Genomic DNA, 24,697 nt, shown 5'->3' on the forward strand with positions numbered 1-24,697 from the left:
CATTCATTTACACGTTTCCTCCAGCTAAAACAATCACCGCCCATGTCAATCTTGCTCGTGTAACACTAGTTCGCTGCTCCACGTCCGATCTGAACGCCTGCAGTACACACACCGACTAATGCAAGCGAACACTTACGAGACGTAACTGGGACAGCATGGAGTGTATTTTACAATAAAACTCGCATAATGTACGAAAATGTAAATATGCGTACTGCAGAGACACAGGAGCCAGTAAATACAGAACAACAACGCTCTCTTTTTCCTTCCTCTACACTATTTACACTCGATCCGGGCAACGTTCCAGGAGCGGGCGCGCGCTCACGTGTCTATTCCACGTGCGGGATCGGATTCGGCACAAATAAACACAACGTGACCGCTGCTGCGAGCTGCACATGGCGGCGGAACAAGAAGAGCCAAAGAATCGTTAGAAACAGCACGGAGGAAAGAGGACATCGGAGCATTAACTGCCCTAATTAACTAAATGCAGTCGCGGCAAAGTTTGTGTTGGGCTAGAGTCTGTGTGTTTTGTAATGCGTTGTTTGCCCGGGGCGATCCTAAATAAATATAGGGAGCTTTGAGTAAAAACATCACCTTTTCACTGATTAAGATCTGGGAGCCTTTAGGACACTTGGCACTGGGACCAGCCCGAGAGCAGGGGACAGACTTCAGTAATACTACAGGCTCCGTTGCTAGCCAGGGAGATAGAGCTGTCCACGTGTGACTGCAGGCGTGCACAGAGCTCCGGTTTTCGGCAGCCAAACATTAGTTACATTTTGATGTTAGACGATCTGACATGACTGTGAACTTTGATCATATTAAAACGTTTTTAAAATGTAACTAGTGATCGAACTGTCCACCTGCGAGGCTTCAAAGTTGGTTTTACGCCAGTTACATTTATACTGCAACCCATTGCAAAGTCAAAGTAGTGTGATACCCTTTTTGTATTAGCGAATTATTTCCGTTAGAATAAGGAAAGTGAATAAGGAAGTCAAGGCCGTGAATACAATTTTAATGCCATTGCTCTTTGAAGGCAAATCAGCACTGTAACTGCAGATGTGGAAATTCTGCAGGGGTTCTCCTGATCTCCCGCCATAACTTCGGTAATAGACCAATGGAACCCCCAACGAAATGGCATAAATGGCCATTTTCTACCATTTACTTCATTTCTTGGGGATGACATTAGGAGAAATTCCGGAGAATTTCAGGACCAGTGGGAGGAAGTGTCCCATGCTACTGATAGGGTCTTGCATGCAACAGGTGGCTCATCAGAAAATCACAGAAACCTTGCCCACAATTTTTCCACCCATTAATGCCAATGCATAGCAGGCAAAGCACCCGCAATTTTCTGATAAATCACCCGCTGCATGCAAGGCCCATTGGTAGCATAGAGCCTTGAAAAGTTGAGCTTTATGTATTGTATGTGTAGCTCCTAATGACTATATAGTACACTTAGTAGTTCCAACACTTGTGTATTCTATATGGGTACGAAGTGTAATTGTCATGTGTTATTACAATGCACTCTATGCAGTTCCCAACGCTTGTGTGTTGTTGGGGGTTCTATTTGTGGAGTTGTAGTGTCCTGTGTTATTACTGTCCACAGCATATATAGCTGTGGTGACCGCATATTATCATTACACACTCTATGTGTAGTTTGCAATGCACTTATGTTATGGTACCCATTATCTCTAGTCACACTGCCTATGGTTTACTGCAATATGTTTTGTTCACAGTGTGCGTGAGTCGTGATACTGTATGTTCAGTTGGCAGAGCCCTCGTTATTACCATGCACTTTGTAATTTGGAGTGTACCATTTTTGTTAAAAAGCAATCATCTGTATTATTACCTAACGATGTGCAGTTTTTAGTACCTGTCCATGAGCTATTATTCTGCACTGCCGCCTTGCAACCATGTCTCCATCATTTCCTGTTCAATATTTCTTTATCTGGTTTCACCCTGCCCAAAGCACTGAGACTGTACTGATCAAAGTGAGAAACAACACTCTGGGGCCATGGCTCATCAGCCTCAATTTTAACCTAATCCACCCGGTGGGAACGGAGTGGATTTGAGTTGGATGTCCATTTTACAACCTGTCTGATTTTACAAGTCAATGGAAAGTAAAGTCGGGCAGGATGTAAAATAGGCATCTGACCCAAACCGGCCCCATTCCCACCTGGCAGGTTAGGTTAAAATCGGGGCTACTGTCACTCCATTTCACATCCTCAGCATGTGCCAATGTGTTTTACAGCCAATTAATTATTTTCGAAGTGTTGCCATTGTTATGTAGGCAAATGTAACAGGCAATTTGTGCACAGCAAGGCCTCATAAACTGCAATGAAATGAATGACCAGTTAATCTGTTTTTGGTGATGTTGGTCGAATGATACATTTTGGCCAGGACACCGGGAGAACTAGCCTGCTCTTTTTTGAATAGTACCATGGGATCTTTTATGTAGACCTTAGATGGCAGACGGATCCACTATCTAACATCTCACCTGAAAGACATTGCAGTACACCCTCAGAACTGCACGTGACTACTGTTTCAGTCTAGATTATGCACTCAAGTCAATTTACTGAGTTGGCACCGGGGAGATTGATGAAATCTAGGCCAGAAACATGTAGATGCAGGTGCTAAAGTGATTGGTTTCAGTTTTGCCACATTAAGTTGGAGGAAATTTCAGTTCAAACAGGTATTACTATCGGACAGGGCAGTTGTGAAAATTCAACACCATTGTATTATAGGGGAGGCTAAGAGGCAGATGGACTAGGTGTTGTTGGCGCACAAGCTGATCCTATGCTTCTGGATCATATCTCCAATAAATAACAAGGAGCGGACAAGGAATGGAGCTCTAGGGTGCACTGAAGATGTGGGCGTGGGATAAGAAACCATTTGAGAATATGTAATGTTTTCGAACCATGAGATATGCGTACCATAGATGTGGACTGGAGAGGAGAGATTTTGAAGTGGTCAATGGAGTGACAGTAGCCCCGATTTTAACCTAACCTGCCAGGTGGGAATAAGGCCGGATTGGGTCAGATGCCTATTTTACATCCTGCCTGACTTTACTTCTCCATTGACTTGTAAAATCAGACAGGTTGTAAACGGACATCCGACTCAAATCCACTCCGTTCCCGCCGGGTGGATTAGGTTAAAATTGAGGCGAATGAGCCATGGCCCCAGAGTGTTGTTTCTCACCTTGATCAGTGCTGTATCAGTGCTGTGGGCAGGGTGAAACCAGATAAAGAAATATTGAACAGGAAATGATGGAGACATAGTTGCAAGGTGGCAGTGCAGAATAATAGCTCATGGACAGGTACTAAAAACTGCACATGGTTAGGTAATAATACAGATGATTGTTTTTTAACAAAAGTGGTACACTCCAAATTACACAAAGTGCATGGTTATAACATGAGGGCTCTGCCAACTGAACATACAGTATCACGACTCACGGGCACTGTGAACAAAACATATTGCAGTAAACCATAGGCAGTGTGACTAGAGATAATGGGTACCATAACATAAGTGCATTGCAAACTACACATAGAATGTGTAATGATAATATGCGGTCACCACAGCTATATATGCTGTGGACAGTAATAACACAGGACACTACAACTCCACAAATAGAACTCCCAACAACACACAAGCGTTGGGAACTGCATAGAGTGCATTATAATAACACATGACAATTACACATCGTACCCATACAGAATACACATGTGTTGGAACTACTAAGTGTACTACATACAGTCATTGGGAGCTACACATACAATACATAAGGCTCAACTTTTCAAGGCTCTATGCTACCAATGGGCCTTGCATGCAGCAGATAACTTACAAGAAAATTGCGGGTGCTTTGCCTGCTATGCATTGGCATTAATGAGTGGAAAGTTGTGGGCAAGGTTTCTGTGATTTTCTGATGAGCCACCTGTTGCATGCAAGACCCCATCAGTGGCATGGGACACTTCCTCCCTCTGGTCCTGAAATTTCCTGGGATTTCTCCTAATGTAAGTTCTTTCTCGTTGACTGTTCTCATCTTCCCGCCATAACCTTCCCCCCACCCCAAGTTTGGTGGGCACCAGCTTTCCTCCTGTAAAGTACTCTCTGGCACATCTTGCTGTAGATTAGGCTATAGAAATGTAAGTTATGCAGCATGCAGTGCTTCACCGTGAGGTATTATTGTGTCCCGCGTCTTACAGTTTGCAATGTCCCTGTGTTATAACTTGTTCCCGTGTGCAGAATTGATTGAAGCGCCTGCCTGAGTGACAGCTCCAGGGTTGGATGTGTTGGTGATGTTATCACGTGGGGAACCTGGAAATCCCATCGTGAGCTGGAGGCGGCTGCTGGCCAGTGTGCGGAGAATAGCAGCACCCTCAGGAAGTCCCGTCAGTTCCCGAATTCCGTCCACTGGCACTCAAACGGCGAGTGTACGCATTTTGTTTTTTTTTTGTCATTTACCGAAAAACTATTCAGCAAAGCAGTGCCATAGTTTAATGGAAATCTGCATGCGTGCTGGACTAACTTTAAATGCCGTTATCGGTAATTTACTCATTGTCTCTTAAAACAGAGCCGGAGTCGCCTCTCGTTTATAGACGACATAAATATAAAATATATTTTAAAAACGTTTGCGCTTTCGGGCGAGCGTGAGGCATTGCAGGCTGCGATAGTTTGCTGCAATTGCTGAATTCTCAATAGGATATCCGACAATGAGCAGGTCAAGAAAATGAAGGAACGCGTAGGCAGTTGTTTTAAATGTACAGTCTAGATTCAAACGATCTGAAGTGAAAACATTGCTCGGCACTGTAGTAAAAGTGCGGTGGAGGGCAGTGAGGAATGGGCGTCTAGTGTTTTGTGTTTAGCTGTGCGAGCCTGTCAATCACGGCGCGTCTGACCCACCCCAGCCTCTCCTGATTTGGGCACATCTCTCGACCGGCCCATATGTATATATAATGATGATTATTTATAAGGTCAACCCAGAGAGAAACGGTTCGTGCGTCACTGGATTGGGTTTTGTGTTTGTGTTTGTAACGGGAAATGCTGCCTGCGGTGTGCGGAATGCGATTATTGCACAACCTTCAGTTAATGGGACTTAGCGCCACTGACCCGCTGGCGGGCAAACGCGGCTCGGAGGAGGCAACGCTCCAGCGTCTGATGAGAAAGGCATTTAAGCTCGGTCACTGGGGTGCACATTGCGGTGGGAGGAGTGGAACTCGGTGGTTTCAACACGGGAGGAGATTGCGACTCGCAGACCTGACGGGTTTTGACGTTTAAAAGTTGTGTTGATAAACTAGAAGACCACAGATTCTTGTAGGTGCGATTGCTGCAAGTTTATCAGACACGCACCACACGAAGGATTAATTCACAAAGATCCCCTCTCACACACTAATTCACGGAAATGTACAATTACTCGGCAATTAAGCCAGTACCGTAACAGATTGAAGTTGGAGTCTGGTGCAAACTATTTCAGCGGCTCAGTTTGTTGTGAATTTGTGTGCTCCGACTAATGTTATTTTCACTGCAATAACCGACACATTCACACGAACCTATAAAAATCACAGTTATATATAATTTGTGTGAAGCTACAATTTTGAGCTAAACATTGTCTCCTATATGGTTTTCTGTTCAGGGACACTATGGTGGGTCTACATTCTGAAGAACAGAAACTGGAAATAGATCTTAAGGGCAAAGCAGACCACGTCCGGAGAAACTTATTCGGCCCCGTTGATCACGAGCAGCTACAGCAAGATTTTCAGCATTTACTGCGGGCAAATATTGAAGCTGCCGGACAAAAATGGAATTATGACTTCGGTAGGGAAATTCCATCGGAAGGGACCCTTGAGTGGGAAGAACTGAAGTGTCAAGATGTCCCAGCTTTTTACAGGAGCCGCGTTATCAGCAGAACGAAACACTTGTGTGGACTGCAGGAGGCTACAGTAAAGAGCAGCTCTGATCATCCAGTGCCCCAGAGCAAGGAAGTAAAAGCCCAGGTGACGCCTGAGCCAAAGAAAAGGAGACAGACCTGCATAACAGGTACATGTGGATTTAGTTTTCATTACAAGTTATATTTATATTCGCTTAATGCAGATTCACACTTTCTTTTTACATTCTAATTTTCTCTTACTTACAACTACGTGCTGCCCTTTGGCGATCAGACATAGGTCAGCTTTCATGTGTTTGCTGATTGACACTCAGCTTCACCTTGCCACCATCTCTCTCAGCCTCTCCGCTGCCTTTGTTCAGTCAGATGGTCTTGGACAGGACTTAACTTCCTCCAGCTAAACATTGGAAAGACCAAAGATCGTTTTCGGCCTCCACCACAAATTCCGCTCCCACACTACTGACTCCATTCCCCTTCGCTGCCACTGTCTCAGGCTGAACCAGACCGTTAGTAACCGTGGCGTGCTGTTTGACCCCAATCTCTGTCTCCAACTGCATTTCCTCTCCATCACAAAGATCGCTTACTTCCACCCCCATAACATCACCAGCATCTGCCACTACCTAATCCGTTGCTGAAATCTTCATGCCTTTGTCACCTAGATTCGATTATTACTATGCTCTCCATGCTGACTTCCCATCTTCCACCCTCCAGCTCAGTGAAAACTCTGCTACTTGTCTGTCACCCCCTTTCTCCCTAACCTACATTGGCTCCCAGTTCCCAATGCCTCAAGTTTCAAATTCTTATGCTTGTCTTTAAATCCTCCATGGTTTCACTTCTCCCTATCTCTGTAACCTCCTCCAGCCTACAACCGCTTTCCCTGCCTGAATACCTCCATTCCTCTGACTACGGCCACTTTTGCATACTTCCCGCCCTCTGTCCCATCATTGGCAGCCATGCCTTCAGCCGCCTAGGTGCCACTCTCTGGAATTCCCTCCCCAAGTCCCTCTGCCTCTCTTCCTTTTAAGATCTCTTAAAAACCCATCCCTTTGACCAAGCTTTTGGTCACCCCTCCTAATCGCTCCTACTTTGACTTGGAGTCCATTTTCCTCACTCTTCTTTGAAGTGCCTTAGGACATTTTTCTACATTAAAGTTGTTATATAAATGTACGTTGTTATTTATATAATAGTAATAGATTATTGACTGAGATGTCATTATTGGGATTGGTGGTGGATTGTGGATATACACTTTGTCATTCTGTGATCTACTCAATTCAAAAAAAACACTTGGATCATAACCTTTCTGTAGCATATTTGTCAGTTAAGTAAATTTTGATTTATAAATTTTTAGTTGTTATTCAGTTGTTAAAAATTACGGGGAGTTATTCCCACAGGTGATTAGGCCCTTGACATGGTTAATGTTTGTATTTTCTTTCCTGTTAAGAACAAGAGTTCTAGTTTGTGTCTAGAAGTCCTCGGGCTTGAATTTTGTTGTTTTATTTTTGCTGTTCTTTTGTTAAGAAAATATATCAATATGTACGTAATACTTTTTTGAAAATTTGATTTAAATATTTGTCATTTCTCTAAAAGTCAAATTATGGGGTAGATTTTCCCGCGGTGTAGACTTCGGGTGACCAGCCATAGGATAGTCCTGGAGGGAGGCTCGGTCCATTTTGAGGGCCAGGCCTCATTAGCATTCAGCAGACAGGTTGTGGGCCGAAAACATGAGCCACAGGGCGGCCTACCGGCTCCGGGCTGCCACAATATCGGGCAGCCCAGCCAGTCTCCAGGCAGGAAAAGTGTAGGTCTGCGGGTGGAGGTTCAATTTCAAGAAGCACACACTCTGCCCTGTATTGTGCTAAAATGGCAAACGAGGTATTACAAGTCATAGGACCCTGATTTGCATATTAAAAGAGCCTAGATCATAGAATCTTACAGGATAGAAGTAAGCCATTTGGCCCATCATGCCTGTGCTGGCTATTTGAAAGAGTTGTCCAATTTAGTCCCACACCCCAGTTTTTTCCCCATAACCCTGCAAATTAATCCTCTTCACGTACATGTCCAATTGCCTTTTGAACGTTCCTATGGAATCTGCTTTCACCACCCTTTCAGGCAGTGCGTTCAAGATCTTAACAACCCTCTCTGTAAAAATATTTCTCCTCATTTCCCCTCTAGCTCTTTTGCCAATTATTTTAAATCTATGACCTCTGGTTACCGACCCACTTGCCAGAGGAAACAGTTTCTCCCTACTTGCTCTATGAAAACCCCTCATAATTTTGAATATCTCTATTAGGTCTCCACTTAACCTTCTCTGCTCTAAGGAGAACAATCCCAGCTTCTCCAAACTCTTCACGTAACTGAAGTCCCACATCCCTAGTATCATCCTGGTACACCTTCTCTGTACTCTCTCCAAGGCCTTGACATCCTTCCTAAAGTGTGCTGCCCAGAATTGTGCACAGTACTCCAGCTGAGGCCTAACCAGTGATTTGTAAAGGTTTAGCATGGCTTCCTTGTTTTTCTATTCAGACGGGCATTCCGGCTGCCCAGCAGTAGGCCCGGGGAAGATTGCAGTGGCCACAGTGACCACGGGAGCTAGGCAGTAGGTCATTCCCCACCATTTTTAGGACACTTATGCCTCATTTTCCTGGGCGGGAGGCCTCAAAATCTCCCCTATAGCGTATGAAAATAAGTCAAATAAAAGTTGCATTTTCAATTTGAAACGTAAACCAATTTTTATTTTCAGTCTTAAAATTGTCTTTGACAAAATTGAAGTAGCAGTCCCAGTTAAAAGGTAGTTTTAGTGTAGAGTTTCACAACTTCACCTCTGTCTCACCATTGCAAATGGTGATCTGTTAACCTATTCTAGCTAGTAGAATTCAGCCAGTGCAAATTTCCTTTAAATGTTTAAAGCAGTTCCAATCCACCCTTTAAGTGTAATGTATCATTTTTTAAAACATGTTTGCTCTAGTAGCACCATCTGCTTTATTTGGATTCTTCTTTCAAAAACAGTAGAAGTGTATAAAAAATATTTCTTGGAAAGATATGAATGAACTTAACAGAAATGTACTGTGGTTTTCATAGCAACTATGCATTACCATAATTCTTTCACTTGTGTGAAAGCTTGCAATATGAAGCTTTTTACAAAATAAATTGGAACATGAAAATGATTTGGAACGCAACACACAGTAATGACACTAAGTGATGTTTCACAGGTGTGTAATAAGCATTACATATAGCAGTGATAGTTGAAGAATATTTCACATGTGATATTTGTACTTCTGCTGATGTTATAAAATCACTGTTGGGAACTGAGGTAGTCAAATGAATGAAATTAGTTTAAACGAGAGGTCCGGTGGACCCCTCTCAACCATTTCAAGAACAGACAGACCGTCTGGTTTAAACCAAATCTGGACTGCCCAATGCCAGGTCCCATTAGTGTCAACGTTTTTTTAAACGCTCGAGTACTGGATTTCATTTTACTATCTGCACAAGCAGCTTGTAATTTTCCTCTTATGATTTGTAAAACAGCAATTTTTTAAAAATATAAAAGTTAAAATAACAAAAGTCATTAAACGGCAAAAAATAACATTTGCACACAGATTCACAAAAAATACATAAAGGTTTGCCTACATATGGGTCCACTTGAAGGGATCAAGAACTAACTCGAAGCCCAACTGTTTTGTAGATTTAAAGATAGATAATGATAAGAGGAGTTGGTGATATCTTGATAATAAGTATATGTCAGGAGAAACATTTCTCCCCCAGTCCCCATCTATTTGGTCCAGTAGGTAGAAGAATACATATTTTGATTGTAGACACGTAATCAAAGTTCAGAACAAGAAAAGACCATTCAACCCTTCAACCCATACTTCTTGTTATGTTTTAGGATTTTTTTAAAACCGCTTTCAACAGAAAGGATTTGGGAAAAATCATTACTTTTAAATGTTGAATTTTAAAAGCAAAGTGTATTCACACAAGTTTAAAGAAAATAGCTCTGATACAGAAGGTGGTTCAAATGCTCATTTTTCCACCACTGCCATCTCTATGCTTGCTGCTGCTTGAAGTTTGAATACTTGGAGACTTTAGCGTCAGTTCTTTAAACTTCAGGCCTGGACAGTTGGTAATGGTTGATTAAGTTGGTTTAAATCCACCAGTTGGGGAGCAGCTTTTTCTAATCCTCCAGGTCCGTAAAGTTTAAAGAGCTGAGGCTGAAAGTAGGCATTGTGCACAAGTGTGCAAATAAGAAAGGAAGTGCCCAAGTTAAAGGAGTTTATAAACCATGTACTAGCCTGTCAGAAGCTTTTTTTTTAATGGTAGATGGATGTTTGACATTCTCAAAACTTCTGATATTTACACCCATTCATGGTCCAGTATTATGCATTGTGCTTTGTCATAGTTGCAAGCATTTTTTTTAACCATCTTACTTAAAAACATAAATTTTATTTAACCATTAGAGCATCTAGAAGCAAAATTGAATTTGGTTCAAAATTACAAGTCATATTAAGCATCTTAGAAATGCTAATAACCCTAAGAAAGGTGTCCCTTGAGGTTCTGGGCTGAGATGGCCACCAGAGGAAAACAAATGGCGATAATTTGCCATGATCAGGGCTACTGGAAAACTGTAGAAGATTGTGGTCTCCTCTCTGTGGCTTAGCATTCTTCCATTATCTATTCCTATTTATTTATTTACTTTCTCTCCAATTTCCCATAAAGCACGGTAGTTAGTTTCTATGTTTGAGGCACTTTATAAGTTATTGATGTCACTAATTGTTGTTCACAACTCCCTCTATTCTGTCCAGTAATGTCCCTTAATCTGAATCTCAGAACACCCCCTACTCACCATTTGATTTCTGTTTCCCACACAACCATCCTTAAGATTGAAGCCAGTTAATATGTATTTGGTTTATAGGTAGTGTATGCTCCAGATATGCATCTATCAGTAACTGGGTGGAGGGTTTGAACTCTTAAAAGCTGGAAACACCCATAGCCTATGTGGAATAAAGTTGAACTAGATACCAAAACTAAATGTACAGTGTTCTAACTCACCCAACCCCAGGACAATGCAGTTTTGATTTGTTGTAAATTAAAGTTAATGTTTCAAAGCTGTATTGTTCCATAATACTAAATATATGGTTTATTCAGCACATTCAAATGTATAAAGATTGACATTAGGATAACCACTTAAAGCTCATTAAAGTTGCTTATAAATTTAGATCTGCTGTCAATCAAATTGGCATCTGCAGAACTCATGCAGACAATTTTAATGTTTAGAAATAATGCAACTTGACTGGAGACAGTGGCCTAAGTCTCTGGTCAACCAGTTGTCTGCATTCACAACACTGTGGTGTCCAGGACTAGAACAAACCCTGGGTGAGGTGCAGGAATCAATGAAGTTGCCCAAGTGTATCTGACGTGTCACTCAATTGGAAGGTTCCGAGAAGTGATTTCTCCATCTACAGCTTGAGTCAGTTTATTTTTTCAGAACTGCACTCTCCAATTGTATGTTGTTTTCTTTGTTGTAAACTTGTTGCAATTAAAACTTAAATAATTTAAAGAGTAATTCTAGAAGAGGTCAGACTGAGATGTTTCTTAAGTTGGTTTCTGTAACAACTGTTGTTTCTCAATGGGTGCTTAATATGGATTTTCTATTGCCTGATTAATCAGATTGTTTTTGATTGAACTAGTATCATATCTGACATGGGCTGATGTCACTTTAAAGCCTCAATGCAACATAGTAGAATGACAGTAAATTTTTACTTCTGAACATTATCTCACTGAAGTACTGCTTATAGATCCTAAATAGCCATAGGCTTTGCCTGTCAGTTACTGTTAAGTGTAATTCACATTTACCACCACCACAACACCACCTTGCATTTATATAAAGCCTTTAACGTTGAAAAACGTCCCAAGGCGATTCACAGGAGTGTTATTAAACAAAATTTGTCCACTAAGAAGGTATAATTTTTCTAAACATTCACTGATTAATGAAATTTGACAGTGTTTCTGGTCCCCTCCTCTGTCCTGATCCTGCTATGAGAGTTCATTAGTGAGAATCTATTTCTGAGTGCACTTTTTTACCAATCTGATGGTGTTAAGACTACTTTCATTAGTGCCAGGTAGGAACTAGGAAGTGATTGTAAATCTCGCATGAGCAGATCCACCACCATTCAAAATGTTCCCACTTGTATTAATATCTCTGATGTCTTTCACGTCAAAAAAATTCTCAATTACTAGGCATTGGTTCTTGGTCTTTTTAAAATGGCTCAGGGACTCTTCCTATAGTTTTGACCACATAGAAGAAAGTTCTTGAAAAACTCTTTTTTCGTTTTTAAAGTCACTCTCTCTACAGATGCTGCCTGACCTGCTGAGTGTTTACAACATTTTCAGCTTCTGTAGTTAGTAGGCTGATGGGCTCTATTGTGTTCACATGTCACTGTGAGGTTTCTTTTTACACAACAACCTTCAGCTCACCTGTTCTCCTCTGAACACTGAGACAAAATACAGTTAACTCTCAGGGAAAGCTGCAAACCCAAGACCCTGTACTCTGTACTGCTGCTCACCAGTACATCAACTTGCTGCACCATGAACGGTGACAGTTTTAAAGTGGTACCTTGAGAGAAGATTTTCTCTGTTAACGTTATGTACTGAAATCCTAAATATATATAAAGAATGTTTGCAATTTCACTACAGATAGCACATGAAAGAAATTTTTACTCTTTGTTCATATGGTTTTTAAACATTGAAGATAGTTAACATGATCTATCTTTTATAGTAAGGTAATTGCCATATCAAAAATGAAGTGAAATTTCATAGTTTATCATTTAAAATATGGGCCTAGATTTTCTGCCCATCCTTTACCCATTTCTCAGCATAACTGAGGCAGGAAATAGATTGGGAGCGCACTCCACAGTTCCTTCCCTCCATTTCTGCATCCCTTGTGATTTTCCATCAAAAATGATGTCAGACAGAGAAAGCGCCCATGCACTAACTGAAGTAAGAATTTAAATTAATGCATGATGACGGCATTAAGTTTTCCATCATTGTGCCTTAATTTACAACTGTTGTAGGGGGCACTTGTAGTAAATGGGCGTTCCCCAGGGTTGTAGCAGTTTGGGTTGAGGTGCCTTCAAGTTGCTACATTACTAATAACAGCTTTATAACTGAACCATTTTGAGGCTCTATAAGTTGTTACCCGATTTGCATGGCTGCCTGTCTTGCAAATTTGGAGAGACTTAGCCATTTCAATCTTACCATTTCGGCATTCCCATTGGAATACCCCTCTATCTCTCTGCCAAATAGGTAGATGAGGGGGAGCAGTAAAGAGAAAATAAGCAGATAAGGCTGCACAGGAGGTATCTGTGTACCACCGGAAGATTTTACCTTCACCTCATACAGAAACTGTACATAAGGAGACTTTGTTTCCTAGGAAACCCTCTAGGAGTTGTGCCACAAGTTGGAAGGTGATCTGCAGACCAACTCTAGAATGTCCCTAGCTGTCAAAATTGTGACTTTTTTTTTGCGACCACCTCTTTTGAGCTATAAAATGCTACAAGTTAAGAAATGAAAACTGAGTGCGTAGTTAAAATAACATCTGTACATAATATATTAAAAATTTTCCATCTGTGCACAGTTTCTATTGTTTGCATGTACAGTACTATTTTTCCCTTTACATTTTTGTCTTCATCCTATTTCCATCACATTTTCTATTGATTTTACTTATCTCTTGAGTCCTGTATTACTTGGTGTCTACGGTAGGTGTCGCTGTTGCCTACTACTTCTTGAGCCCAGGTGGCACTGCAGGCCCAGCTTCATACCTTAGAAGGTAAGTTAGATTAAATTTAAACTTTCTAATTTTTTTGGCTGCCCCTGCTGAAGCCCCCACTGCCAATGGACTACCCTGGGCCTGCTTCTGCTACTGTCAACCTCCTCCCACCCATTCTCAGCCGGTCCCCTGTCTGCTGCATTCTACATTACAGCTTTGAGCTCAAGCTTCGGCCACTTTGGGTCTCACCCCCACTACTTTTTGGCCTCGGGCCTGGCCATCTACTATGCTCCTTGCTCCCTCAGGGCTAGATTCTTAGTTGCTTTATTGTCTGCCTCCATGCCTTGAAGTCTCAGGCCTAGCTGATTCCCACAGATTGCTGTTGGGCAAGGGTATTAAGGGTTACGGAACCAATATGGGTAGATGGAGTTAAGATACAGAACAGCCCTGAGATAATTGAATGGCTCAAGGGGCTGAATGGCCTACTCCTGTTCCTATGTTCTTTCCCCATCCCTGTCACTGACCTTCCTCTTTGCCGGTTTCCTGACAAAAGCTGGAAACAAGTAATTTGCTTTGAAATCATTTTTTAAAAAAAACTATAGACTATTTATAGCCCTGTAAGCACTTTTAGGTCAGGCTATAGATGGGGAGGGGAGGAAAATGGTGGGTGTGAGAAGGATGGGAGGAATAAATGGGGCTGTGGTGACAGGTAGGGAACACAATGGGAATGACAGGGTGGAGGAAGCAGGAGGAGAAGGGCATACAAGTGAGCAGGTGGTGGGAAAGAGGTGGTGCATAGGAAAGGGGAGGGAGACAGGAAGAAGCTGCAGGGCAAGGGAGTTAGATCGCCACCCGTTTAATTTGCTTTCCAGAGCCGCCCATGCCCTGAAACTTGCAAACCTTGCCAGATCCCTCCCCATGTCTGCCATCCACCATTTGTGGCTGGAAAGTCACATTACAGCCAGCCAGCCCACCCAATGTGTCCTAACCCTAATGCTCCCCAGTGCTGAAAAATCATAGGAACCCTTCCCTGTTGCCAGTAAATGGCATGTATGAGGCTCCAAGCTGGTACCTGTTGCTTGCCAACTTGCTCTGTAACTGCGATTATTAAAAAAAAGCTGAGGGAGAAATTGGACATATATGTAAAGGAACATATAATTAATAATGAAAGTCACTCATTTCATTTTCATGAAAAAATAGAGAGTCACAGAATTCAATTTCAAAAGCACTGGTAACAATTCCAGAATACCATGTAATAAAAATACAATTTGACTTATTCAGTCACATTGTGCATTAAATGATAACTGCCCTGTTGTTATAAACAACGTATTCTCTGGCACAACATAGAAAATCCAGAAGTAATATGAAAACTGGTATGTGGTGGATGCATGCATTACACTATAGACATCATACTTTGTTCCAGATGTAAAACAATCAATTTAAAAAGGAGGGTTAGCCAGTTATTGAATGTTTCTGATCTGGAGCTGAAACTTTACAATTTATAAAGTTTCCTGATCAAATGGTAATTAAACCCAGGGTGATCTGAGCTTATGTTTACTTAACAATAATTAGATTTAGTTGCCTTAAGTGAATATAGATCCATCTTTGCAGAATAATACATGTGCATTATAAGATATAAAACTCTTGCTCTTGTAAAACAACCGAACACCCAACTTACTGTGAGCAATGTCCTGGGAGATCCACCATAAAAATGATGCATCTGGTGCATTTTTTCTTATCATCGTTCAGTGTTTGTTGCACTTCAGACATCACACTGTCTATATGCAAATTTCTATCTCTCTCTTTTGGCCCAAATTTCATGTTCCTATAACCATAACAAATCAGAACTCAAGCTAAGAACAAAGTCTAGCATTTTTTTAAAAAAAGGAACTGAAACAATTCCAAATCATTTATGTATATGGTGAACAACAGTGGTCCCAGAACAGATCCCTATGGGACACCGCTTCCCACTTTCTGCCAGTTTGTGAAACTTCCTTTAACTTCTACCCTCTGTTTTCTGTTTTGTAGCCATCTTTAAATCCATTATGCTACTTGGCCCCTAACTCCACACACTTTGACCTTTGTCATGAGTCTCTTATGTGACACTTTATCGAAGGCCTTCCGAAAGTCCACTACATTGCCCTCAGCTACTCTTTCTGTTATTTCTGCAAATAATTCAATAATGTTGGTTAAACATGACTGGTTAAATTGGTTAACCCCCGAAAACAGGCGCTGGGATTGCGGTGCGCGATTACCCCACGCCCGTTGGTTGAGATGCAGGCAGCACATAACATTCGTGATGCCTGGTGATCTCTATGATTTTTGCGTGCAGCCTGCACTACTGAGTGGCTGCACGCACCAGCAGGGGACCCGATGTAGGGCATGGCCCACATTACTTAAAAGGCAGCCTGCACCTCTTAAAGGGGAGGTGCACTGTGGCTGCAGGAAGTGCATTGGCAATTAAATCTTTGCTGGTAGATGCGTAGTAATGGCTGTGCCTGCGAGAGAGTGTGCACCAAGGTTCTCAGATGACGCACTATAGGCCTTGGTGCATGAGGTTGATGCACGGAGGGCGATTCCTGTATCCGCAGGGGGGCAGGAGGCCTCCAGCCACGTGCTACGGAGGCAGTGGCGCTAGAAGTAAATGCCAGGAGCATTACACCACGCATGTGAATGCAGTGCAGGAAGAAGTTCAGTGATTTGACACGAGTGGTCAAGGTGAGTGAATTTAACTGTCAAGTGGCATCTCCTACCAACTGCACCACTAGAATCATCCACTGCTCCACGCATAACACCCCCCATCACCCTCCCACCAACAAATGCTTTCCATCCGTACGCAACGCTGCACATTGGATGCTGCATCTCACTCTCACACATTACCACTCTTGCAAGCCACACACCCACAACTCACAGGTCACACACACGGGCAGCTATTCAACCATGACAGCCACGTTGCAGGGCACTCACTGACACACATCCCTCTATCTTGCAGGAGAAGGTGGCACATAACAGCAGGCAGCAAGAAAGGCCTGGGGGAGGACAGGCACGCCTACACATCCTCACCCCCATGGAGGAGACTGTGCTGGCGATAATTGAGTGGGCCATCGCTGCGGCTGTGGCCACTGGCGGTGCTGGAGGTTTCGAAGAGGAGGGTCTCTGCATACCTAATCCTCCTTCTCATTTCCCACATCTCCCTCATCCCACAATCTTTTCTGACTCACGTGCTGCAAATGGTGTCAGCACACTCGTCTTACTTGCTCCTCTCCCCGCTCCACAACTCAAACCGTCTCCCTTTGTTATTGCAGATACCCAAGAACTGGAGCCAGCACCATCCGAGATGGAGGAGGATGGTGACAGTGATAATGAAGCTACACCATCACTTGATCGGACACTCGCATCCACCAGCTCAGATACTGACACTACGTGTAGTGTAAAGGCTGGGATAGAGGAGGGATCTGCACGTGGTGAGACACCGGGCACAAGTGCACAGGAGCCAGGGCGGGGGGAACAGATACCACAGGTTCCAGCTCACCGGAGAGCGAGGTTGCAGACTAGTTTTGCTGCAGAGGAATCAGATGATGACTTCTGTGGTCCAGGCTGCGGAAGAACGCTGATGGACGTACACAGCCAAATGCTTGGTGCACTGGAAAGCCTGTCAGAAAGCCTGTGTGCAATGTCACGGGGCATAGAGGAGTTGGCACATGGCTTTGCGCAGAGCTTGGAGCCCATCCTTTCCCACATGGAACGGGTGGTCACCTCCATCAGTACACTTGTGGAACCCATCACGATACAGCGTCTGATGACCGATGTCACAACTTCCATTGCAGCACAAGCAGTTGCCATCCAAAGTCTGCATGCTTCATTTGGAGCTGAGACTGCTGCGTTATAGGCTCATACTGCTGCTATCGTGGCTCTGGGTTCCACTGTGGAACGGGGTTTCCAGGGCGTCGCAGCACTCCAGAGATCTGTTCTCCAGCAGATCATCAGGATTGCTAAGGCACCCACCCTGTGTAAGTGGCAGTGGCACCATGGCAGACGAACCTACTGTCCTTTCTCAGGATGACAGCATTCCTGCTCCCACTCCGCCAGTGCCTTTGCGGTTACCTGTCAACCAGCCAGGCCAGACTGCTGCAGCCCAGGCTGAGATGGTGCAGTCTGAAGCCGGGCACTCTTGGCCCAGAGCTGCTCAAGGTCGTCCTCCAAGGCCATCTGGACTCTCATCGATTGAAGGTCAGCAGCCTTCCACCACCCATGCTCCAGCCACTGGGGATGCATCCCGTAGGAGCACTAGGAATGGAAAAGGCACACAAAACGTCAGGCACTAAGGGAATGCACAAGGGCGAATAGTGTAATGTTGTTTACATCATTTCATGTGTTAATTTATAAATTTGTATTTGAAGGCGCAGTTGGTGGTGGGTTTTTATTTATGCGATGAGCTGCAGGAGGAAGCAATTTGTAATCATAAGGAGGATGATTTGATGGTCATGTGGGAGAGGAAAGGTGAGGAGCGTAGGACTGTTCGTGACTTGGGAGGTGTCGTTGAGGTTACTGATATCGCTCATGAATAAGGTGAGCACGCAGAGTCCTGGCAGACAGGGCCTGTGCATCTTGTTGCCTCCTTGCCTCTTCCTCCACTTCCTCTTCTGTCTCCTTCTCCTCCTCTTCCTCTGCCTCTGGCTCGGGGTCTTGCCGGATAGGAGGTGGCAAGGGCTGTCCTCTCATAATGGCGAGGTTGTGCAGCGTGCAGCATGCAGCATACAACGACGAATCTTGACATCCGCTCAGCTGAGTACTGCAGGGCTCCTCCAGAACGGTCCAGGCAGCGGAAGCTTTTTTTCTATTCATTCATGGGATGTGGGTGTTGCTGGCAAAGCCAGCATTTATTGCCCATCCCTAATTGCCCTTGTGAAGGTGGTGGTGAGCCGCCTTCTTCAACCGCTGCAGTCCGTCTGGTGAAGGTTCTCCTACAGTGCTGTTAGGTAGGGAGTTCAGGATTTTGACCCAGCGACAATGAAGGAACGGCGATATATTTACAAGTCGGGATGGTGTGTGACTTGGAGGGGAACGAGCAGGTGGTGGTGTTCCCATGTGCCTGCTGCCCTTGAGCTTCTAGGTGGTGGAGGTCACGGGTTTGGGAGGTGCTGTCGAAGAAGCCTTGACGAGTTGCTGCAGTGCATCCTGTGGATGGTACACACTGCAGCCACAGTGCGCCGGTGGTGGAGGGAGTGAATGTTTAGGGTGGTGGATGGGGTGCCAATCAAGCGGGCTGCTTTGTCCTAGATGGTGTCGAGCTTCTTGAGTGTTGTTGGAGCTGCACTCATCCAGGCAAGTGGAGAGTATTCCATCACACTCCTGACTTGTGCCTTGTAGATGGTGGAAAGGCTTTGGGGAGTCAGGAGGCGAATCACTCACTGCAGAATACTCAGCCTCTGACTTCCTCTTGCAGCCACAGTATTTATGTGGCTGGTCCAGTTAAGTTTCTGGTCAATGGTGACCCCCAGGATGTTGATGGTGGGGGATTTGGTGATGGTAATGCCATTGAATGTCAAGGGGAGGTGGTTAGACTCTCTCCTGTTGGAGATGGTCATTGCCTGGCACTTATCTGGCGCGAATGTTATTTGCCACTTATCAGCTCATTGCTTTAGGACGCCTACGGTCTGCTCGACTATGTTCCCTGTGGCCGCATGGCTCTCATTGTAGGCGTGCTCTGCACATGTGCGTGCATTCCTGACCAGAGTCATGAGCCACTTCATGAGGGGATAGCCCTTGTCTCCTAGTAGCCAGCCTTTGACTTGCCGTGCCGGTTGAAAGATAGGTGGCACATTGGACTGTTGCAGAATGAAGGTGTCATGACTGCTGCCAGGGTAGCGGGCATTGACCTTCATGATGCGCTGCCTGTGGTCGCACACCAGCTGCTCATTGAGGGAGTGGAATGTCTTTCGGTTCATGAATATGGCCGAATTGAGATGTGGCATATGCATGGCAATATGCATGCAGTCAGTGGCACCCTGCACCAGGGGGAAGCCTGCAATGTGAGCAAACCCTCTTGCTCGCTCATCCTGCTTCTCTCTGTCAAGAGGGAACGTTATGAATCTGTTGCGCAACTCATACAGTGCCTCAGTGACCTCCCTTATGCAGCAGTGCACTGCAAACTGCAAGATGTTTCACTCATCGCCAGCAGCAGCCTAGAAGGATCCAGAGCCGTAAAAGTTCAGTGTCACAGTTACCTTCACAGCCACAGGCAGTGCTGTCCTTGCCTTGCTTTGAGGCTGCAGTGGCTGCAGTAGTTGACAAACCTTTGTCACGACCTCTTTCATGAACCACAGCCGTCGGATGCACTGATCCTCGCTCAGGTTGAGGTAAGAGAATTGGTCCCTAAAGGTCCTCATTGGATATGGCCTCCTGCTCTGAGTCCTGCGCCGCCTCCTCCTTCTCCTCCTCCCTCTTCTCGCAGCTTGACCTGCTCTGCTTGACCTCTCTGCATGCTCCCAGTCATGTTCAATGCCCAGCGGGAGCCCCAGCAAGCCACCCATGTCTGGCAGCAACCTTGTTCAGCATACTGTTTTAAATGCCACCAACAGTAATGCAGGACCTGCCAGATCACTCTTTATATAATATTGTAACTTTCTCCAAGTATAGGAAGATTCAACAAACACGTACAATTGTACCAGCAGCCAGAATAACTAATCCAGCAACTAACCTGCAACACCTGCATGCTCCCTTTAAATAGCGCTTCAGGCCATCCAAGACCTGTTCAGCTGCGAGGTTAAGACAGTGCGTTGGCTGGAGTATTGAGTTCCAAAATCGCACCCGCACCTTTAAATCAGCGTTGCATACTGATATACCTCATGTTCTCCCTACTTTACATCCCTACTTTATCTGCGCGTGCGCAAACGCCTTTACCAATATGGCATCTGGCGCACGTCACGCTAGAAGTGTGCACGTGCATTCCGGATGCCATTTTCGGAGTTTAGGAGGCTGCATAGTGCCTACAAAACGGGCGCTGCTTGGCCCAATTTAGCCCCCGACCTGCCTTTTAGAAATTGATGTAATAGAGATTGTATTATTCTGCTAATGTTGTGCCTCCTTAAGGCCACAAGTCTAATCATTGTTATGTGAACGCACAGGGTTCAGAGGTCATTTAGAGCATAATTGTTGCTTGATCAGCAAACTTTGAGATTGAAATGCACTTGTTAGTTTCAGCTAGGTGCTCAGAAGGATCTAGAGTTTTCAGATTGTTTGCTCTTCAGACTGTAGGTCAGAACCCAGGAAGAAATGTCTGGGTTTCTTTTCCTTTTTAAAGTGTGATTGCTAAAATTATGTTTGAAGTTAAAGGGTACGGACATGGTGAATCTCTTCCTTTGTAAGATTATTGAAAGACATTTGCTCATATGTTAATCAGTGGTAAGACATTTACTTAGTATAAATTTGTTTATACTTATCAGTGGATCTCTGGTGACATTGCTCACAGTAACTCAGAGGACGTGCTTTTTATAACAGGGGTGTTAAGCTGTGTGACACACAATAAATTATCAGGGCTACTGATTTACAGTGACTGAAAAAATCAAGTTCTGTTTTTATTACGTGGCATTCTGGGATTTTTACTAGTGTTTTGGGAATCACATTCCACAATTCTGTTCATTTTTCCATGAAAACCGTAAATTAGTGGCCTTCACTATTCTTTAATGTTGCTTTAGTAAGGATTTAATTTTATCTCACCTTTTATAAAGCACAGGGAAAATGGTAGGCAACATATAGCTGATTGGAGTTAGGCATGTGGGATTTAGCAGTAGTGGGAGATGGGGATGTGAGCCTTGGCAACAGTTAAAGGGTTTGCTGGGCTTTGGTTGGATTGGAGCGGTTTTGGGGTCTGGCACTACTGTGGAGGGGAACATCAACTTTGAGAGCACTGGAGGTGAAATGTGGAGTGTTTGGTTTACTGGGTGATTCCTGTGATTTGGCAGGATGGGGAGGAGGCAGATCCAAAGACTGTGAGCATTAGAAGAGGTATTAGTACTCCCAATGCTAACACACTCTAACAGTTGCAGGAGGGGAGTCCTAGGGTGTGTTGGAACTTGTTGGGGATATCGCTCCTGGTTTCCGATAGCACTGGGGGGGAGACTCCTGGAGGGTGCAGATGTCGAGGTCAGGGTGCGCTGGGAGGTGTCAGGTGTGGGAGCACTGGGAGGAGATTCCTGAATGTGGAAGCACTGGGAAAGGTGATTGCAGAGTCTGGTTGTGGTAGATCTGGAGTCTGGAAGGACTTGGAGTGAATCAAATGGGTCTGATCACTGGAGGGCTATTGTGGGATGTGGGAGGGTGTCCCAGGGTTCTGCAAGATTGAAACGCTGATAGTCCTAAGCACTGAAGACCATTGGGTTTGGAAGTATGAAGGAGCTGGTTCTGGAAGCATGGGGCATGTTTAAGTGTGACAGTGTTGAGAGGGAAATAGACCATAGTGTGACCTGGCCTACAGTGCAGCCCATCTCTGGACCCTCATGTTCCCCCCCTTCCTCAAACGTGTTTCACCGTTACCCCTCTTCCCCTGCCCTCCCTCCTGACCAGTCTGCCACCCAGTTTTGCCCATCACCAGGTTCCCCGTCTTCTCTGCCATCAGCAGCATCTTCTCACTTTATTTAAAGCACAAAAAGTTACTGTCCTCGCAGACTGTACAGGGAGTTGTTTCTACAGCTGTAATGAATTACGATGTTTAGGATTCTAATAATATAAACAAACACAAGTGTATGCAATTATTCTGTTTGTTTACTCGAAAAGTTTTCAAAACTCAGTCATTTTCTAAAAAAAAATTTAAAAAACTTTAAAGTTCTCTGATATAATAAGCATGGAAAAAATTAAAGATTTTAGAATAACTTAATTAAACTTCTTTCTGTCTCACTGTCTCTGATTTATACTATCATTGAAGTTTTTAAAAAGCATTTGGTATGAGTTTAAATGTGAAATATTACCTGAATTTAGTGTTTAAAATTTCTCCTGGTGGTTTGTATTATAACTGGCTTCTATAGTGTTGTATAACATCTAAAATTCCCTCATATGTCCGGCCTCTCAATTGAGTCTTTATTGGAAGTTTCTGGAATTCCGTTTCACTATTGTGTGTGTAGTGTAATGTAGAGTTTATAAAAAAAATTATACTGATACATGTCTTTCACCCTAGTTCTAACTTAGCAATTGAAATGTAATTGGAAAAGGTGAACTTAAGCAGCTACATTTTATTGTATGAACAACCACCACTTGGTACTAATAAACCGTGATTCTAATGGCCCTTGTACACTGGAAGTCGTGCTGTAATTGTGCTAATTCCTCTTAGTGCCAAATCGTCTGTTTATATTGCAGGGTAGATTTGACAACAGTAAATGCAAAAGTTTCACATTTGGCATTTAGCTGGGATCTTCCCCAGTGTTGGGCTGAGGCCCATACAAGCAAAAACACTTTGCCAAAAGGTGGCTGAGAGGACTCTCCAGCAGCAGCTAGACCCAAAATGGTGGACCCAATCATAAGAGCCATCAGTGGGAACCATTTAGCTTTACTATAGTTCATCAAGGGCATCCGGTGAAACGTGTGCTTGTAGATCTTCAGCGCCACCAACAGCAAGGAATGTAGTTCAACAACAATGCTGTAAATACAGTCGACAAGTGCAGTGTGAGTGCCAAACACGAGTCACTTCAGCTCCAGATTGTTGTCTTCAGAGGATTTCTGATGTAGATAAATGTAAAATTATTTTAAAATTGATGGTAATCTGGGCACCTGTAGGGCTGGGGGTGGGGGCTGGGGAGAGTAGACATAGAACAGATCTGGGAGATGTGGTTTGGAGGACCAAGGCTCAGAGTTGATCACGTGATCCAGTCAGCCAATCAGTTATGTAATTGGGAGGGCCAAGGTTGGGAGTGAATCAGAAGATCTAATCAGCCAATCAGGGATAAATAGAGTGAATTTTAATAAATTGAATAAATTCACATAAAAGCAGTGCAAGATTTAAATGAACTCACACAAGTACCTGAGGAACTAGAATAGCAAATCTGTCATTGAAAGGCATTCAACTTCTTAAACTTTGGGATTTTAATAATTTAGCTGCATCTGCGCTGAGAGCTTGGGACAGACTACATGGCATTTTGCAATGGATCCCCTCTCCCTTATTTGAGTAGGCTATTCATACAAGAAAAGTTTGCCCAGAGAGCTTGGCTTGTGGCACACTTGGAGTGCTTCGATGGGAGTATGGCAGTAGCTCCTAAATGATTACAGCTCACCATCAAAGAAGAAGTTGCTATGAAAACTCAGACGTTGATCCCCCCCCCCCCCCCCACACACACACACACACACACACACACACCAAGCATATGCCACATATTCCCTGTGCTCAAGCTAAACTCCCATATTTCAGCTCCTTCCATGCACTTAAAACATTTCCACAACCCTTCCCAACAAACTCAGTCTACACTAAGGGGAAATAGAAAGGTCAGTAGCTCCTCCAGGTCCCACAAGGAAAGTTTAGGCCTCCCATGCCCCCTTCTGCACTGACAAGGGGCATACAGATGAGGTTTGGGAGTTAAAATTGCAGGGTCTCACGCTGCCGAGGTCAGGGGGACTTGTCATCGCCTTGGTCCCTGCCCACCTGATTCCTGTCTGGGTTAAAATCGGGCCTTGAGTCTCTATTTTTATACTGTATTTTGCAGGTAAAGTAAAATGTACAAAACCATGAAAGATCTCATGCACTTTAAAAAGTAGAAATAAGTTGTAGTTGTCTTATCTAGACTATTGTCCACTAAAACAGTTGATGTTAAACCCAACAGCCAGTTTCAAGGCTTACATATGCACCCAAAATCACTGGTAGATTATTATGGCTGTGGCAGAAATAGTGTTGCTGCCAAACTTAACACATTACAGGAGGAGGTTTTAAACATGAAAACTAACTGCAAATAAAGATGGTGGCAGTGTTCACTAGAAAATAGCCACATCAAGCAGGTCATAACTGCTGCGTCAAAGCTCCAGTGGCTTCCGTTTATCTGAAACCCCAGAGTTGTTATCTTCCCTAACCACATGCTTTTTGT

General features: G+C 43.9%; 1 protein-coding gene across 6 annotated transcripts in view; it reads left to right on the forward strand.

The window, feature by feature from the left end:
- The first annotated feature begins 399 nt into the window (after positions 1–399).
- LOC137334709 (cyclin-dependent kinase inhibitor 1-like) overlaps positions 400–24,697 on the forward strand; it is a 29,587-nt gene continuing 5,289 nt past the window's right edge. Inside the window, exons 1-3 of one of the 6 annotated variants that reach the window (XM_067999599.1) lie at positions 400–497; positions 4,237–4,418; positions 5,624–6,027. In XM_067999599.1, coding sequence (XP_067855700.1) covers positions 5,631–6,027 — 397 coding nt within the window. In that variant the 5' untranslated portion in view covers positions 400–497; positions 4,237–4,418; positions 5,624–5,630. Of the gene's footprint in view, positions 498–4,055; positions 4,425–4,455; positions 4,537–4,617; positions 5,309–5,623; positions 6,028–24,697 lie in introns of those variants that run through there. The other 5 variants (XM_067999596.1, XM_067999597.1, XM_067999602.1 and 2 more) reach the window with 5 other exon arrangements.

Source organism: Heptranchias perlo, chromosome 18 (genome assembly GCF_035084215.1).
Source record: "Heptranchias perlo isolate sHepPer1 chromosome 18, sHepPer1.hap1, whole genome shotgun sequence".
NCBI classification, from domain to species: Eukaryota; Metazoa; Chordata; class Chondrichthyes; order Hexanchiformes; family Hexanchidae; genus Heptranchias; species Heptranchias perlo.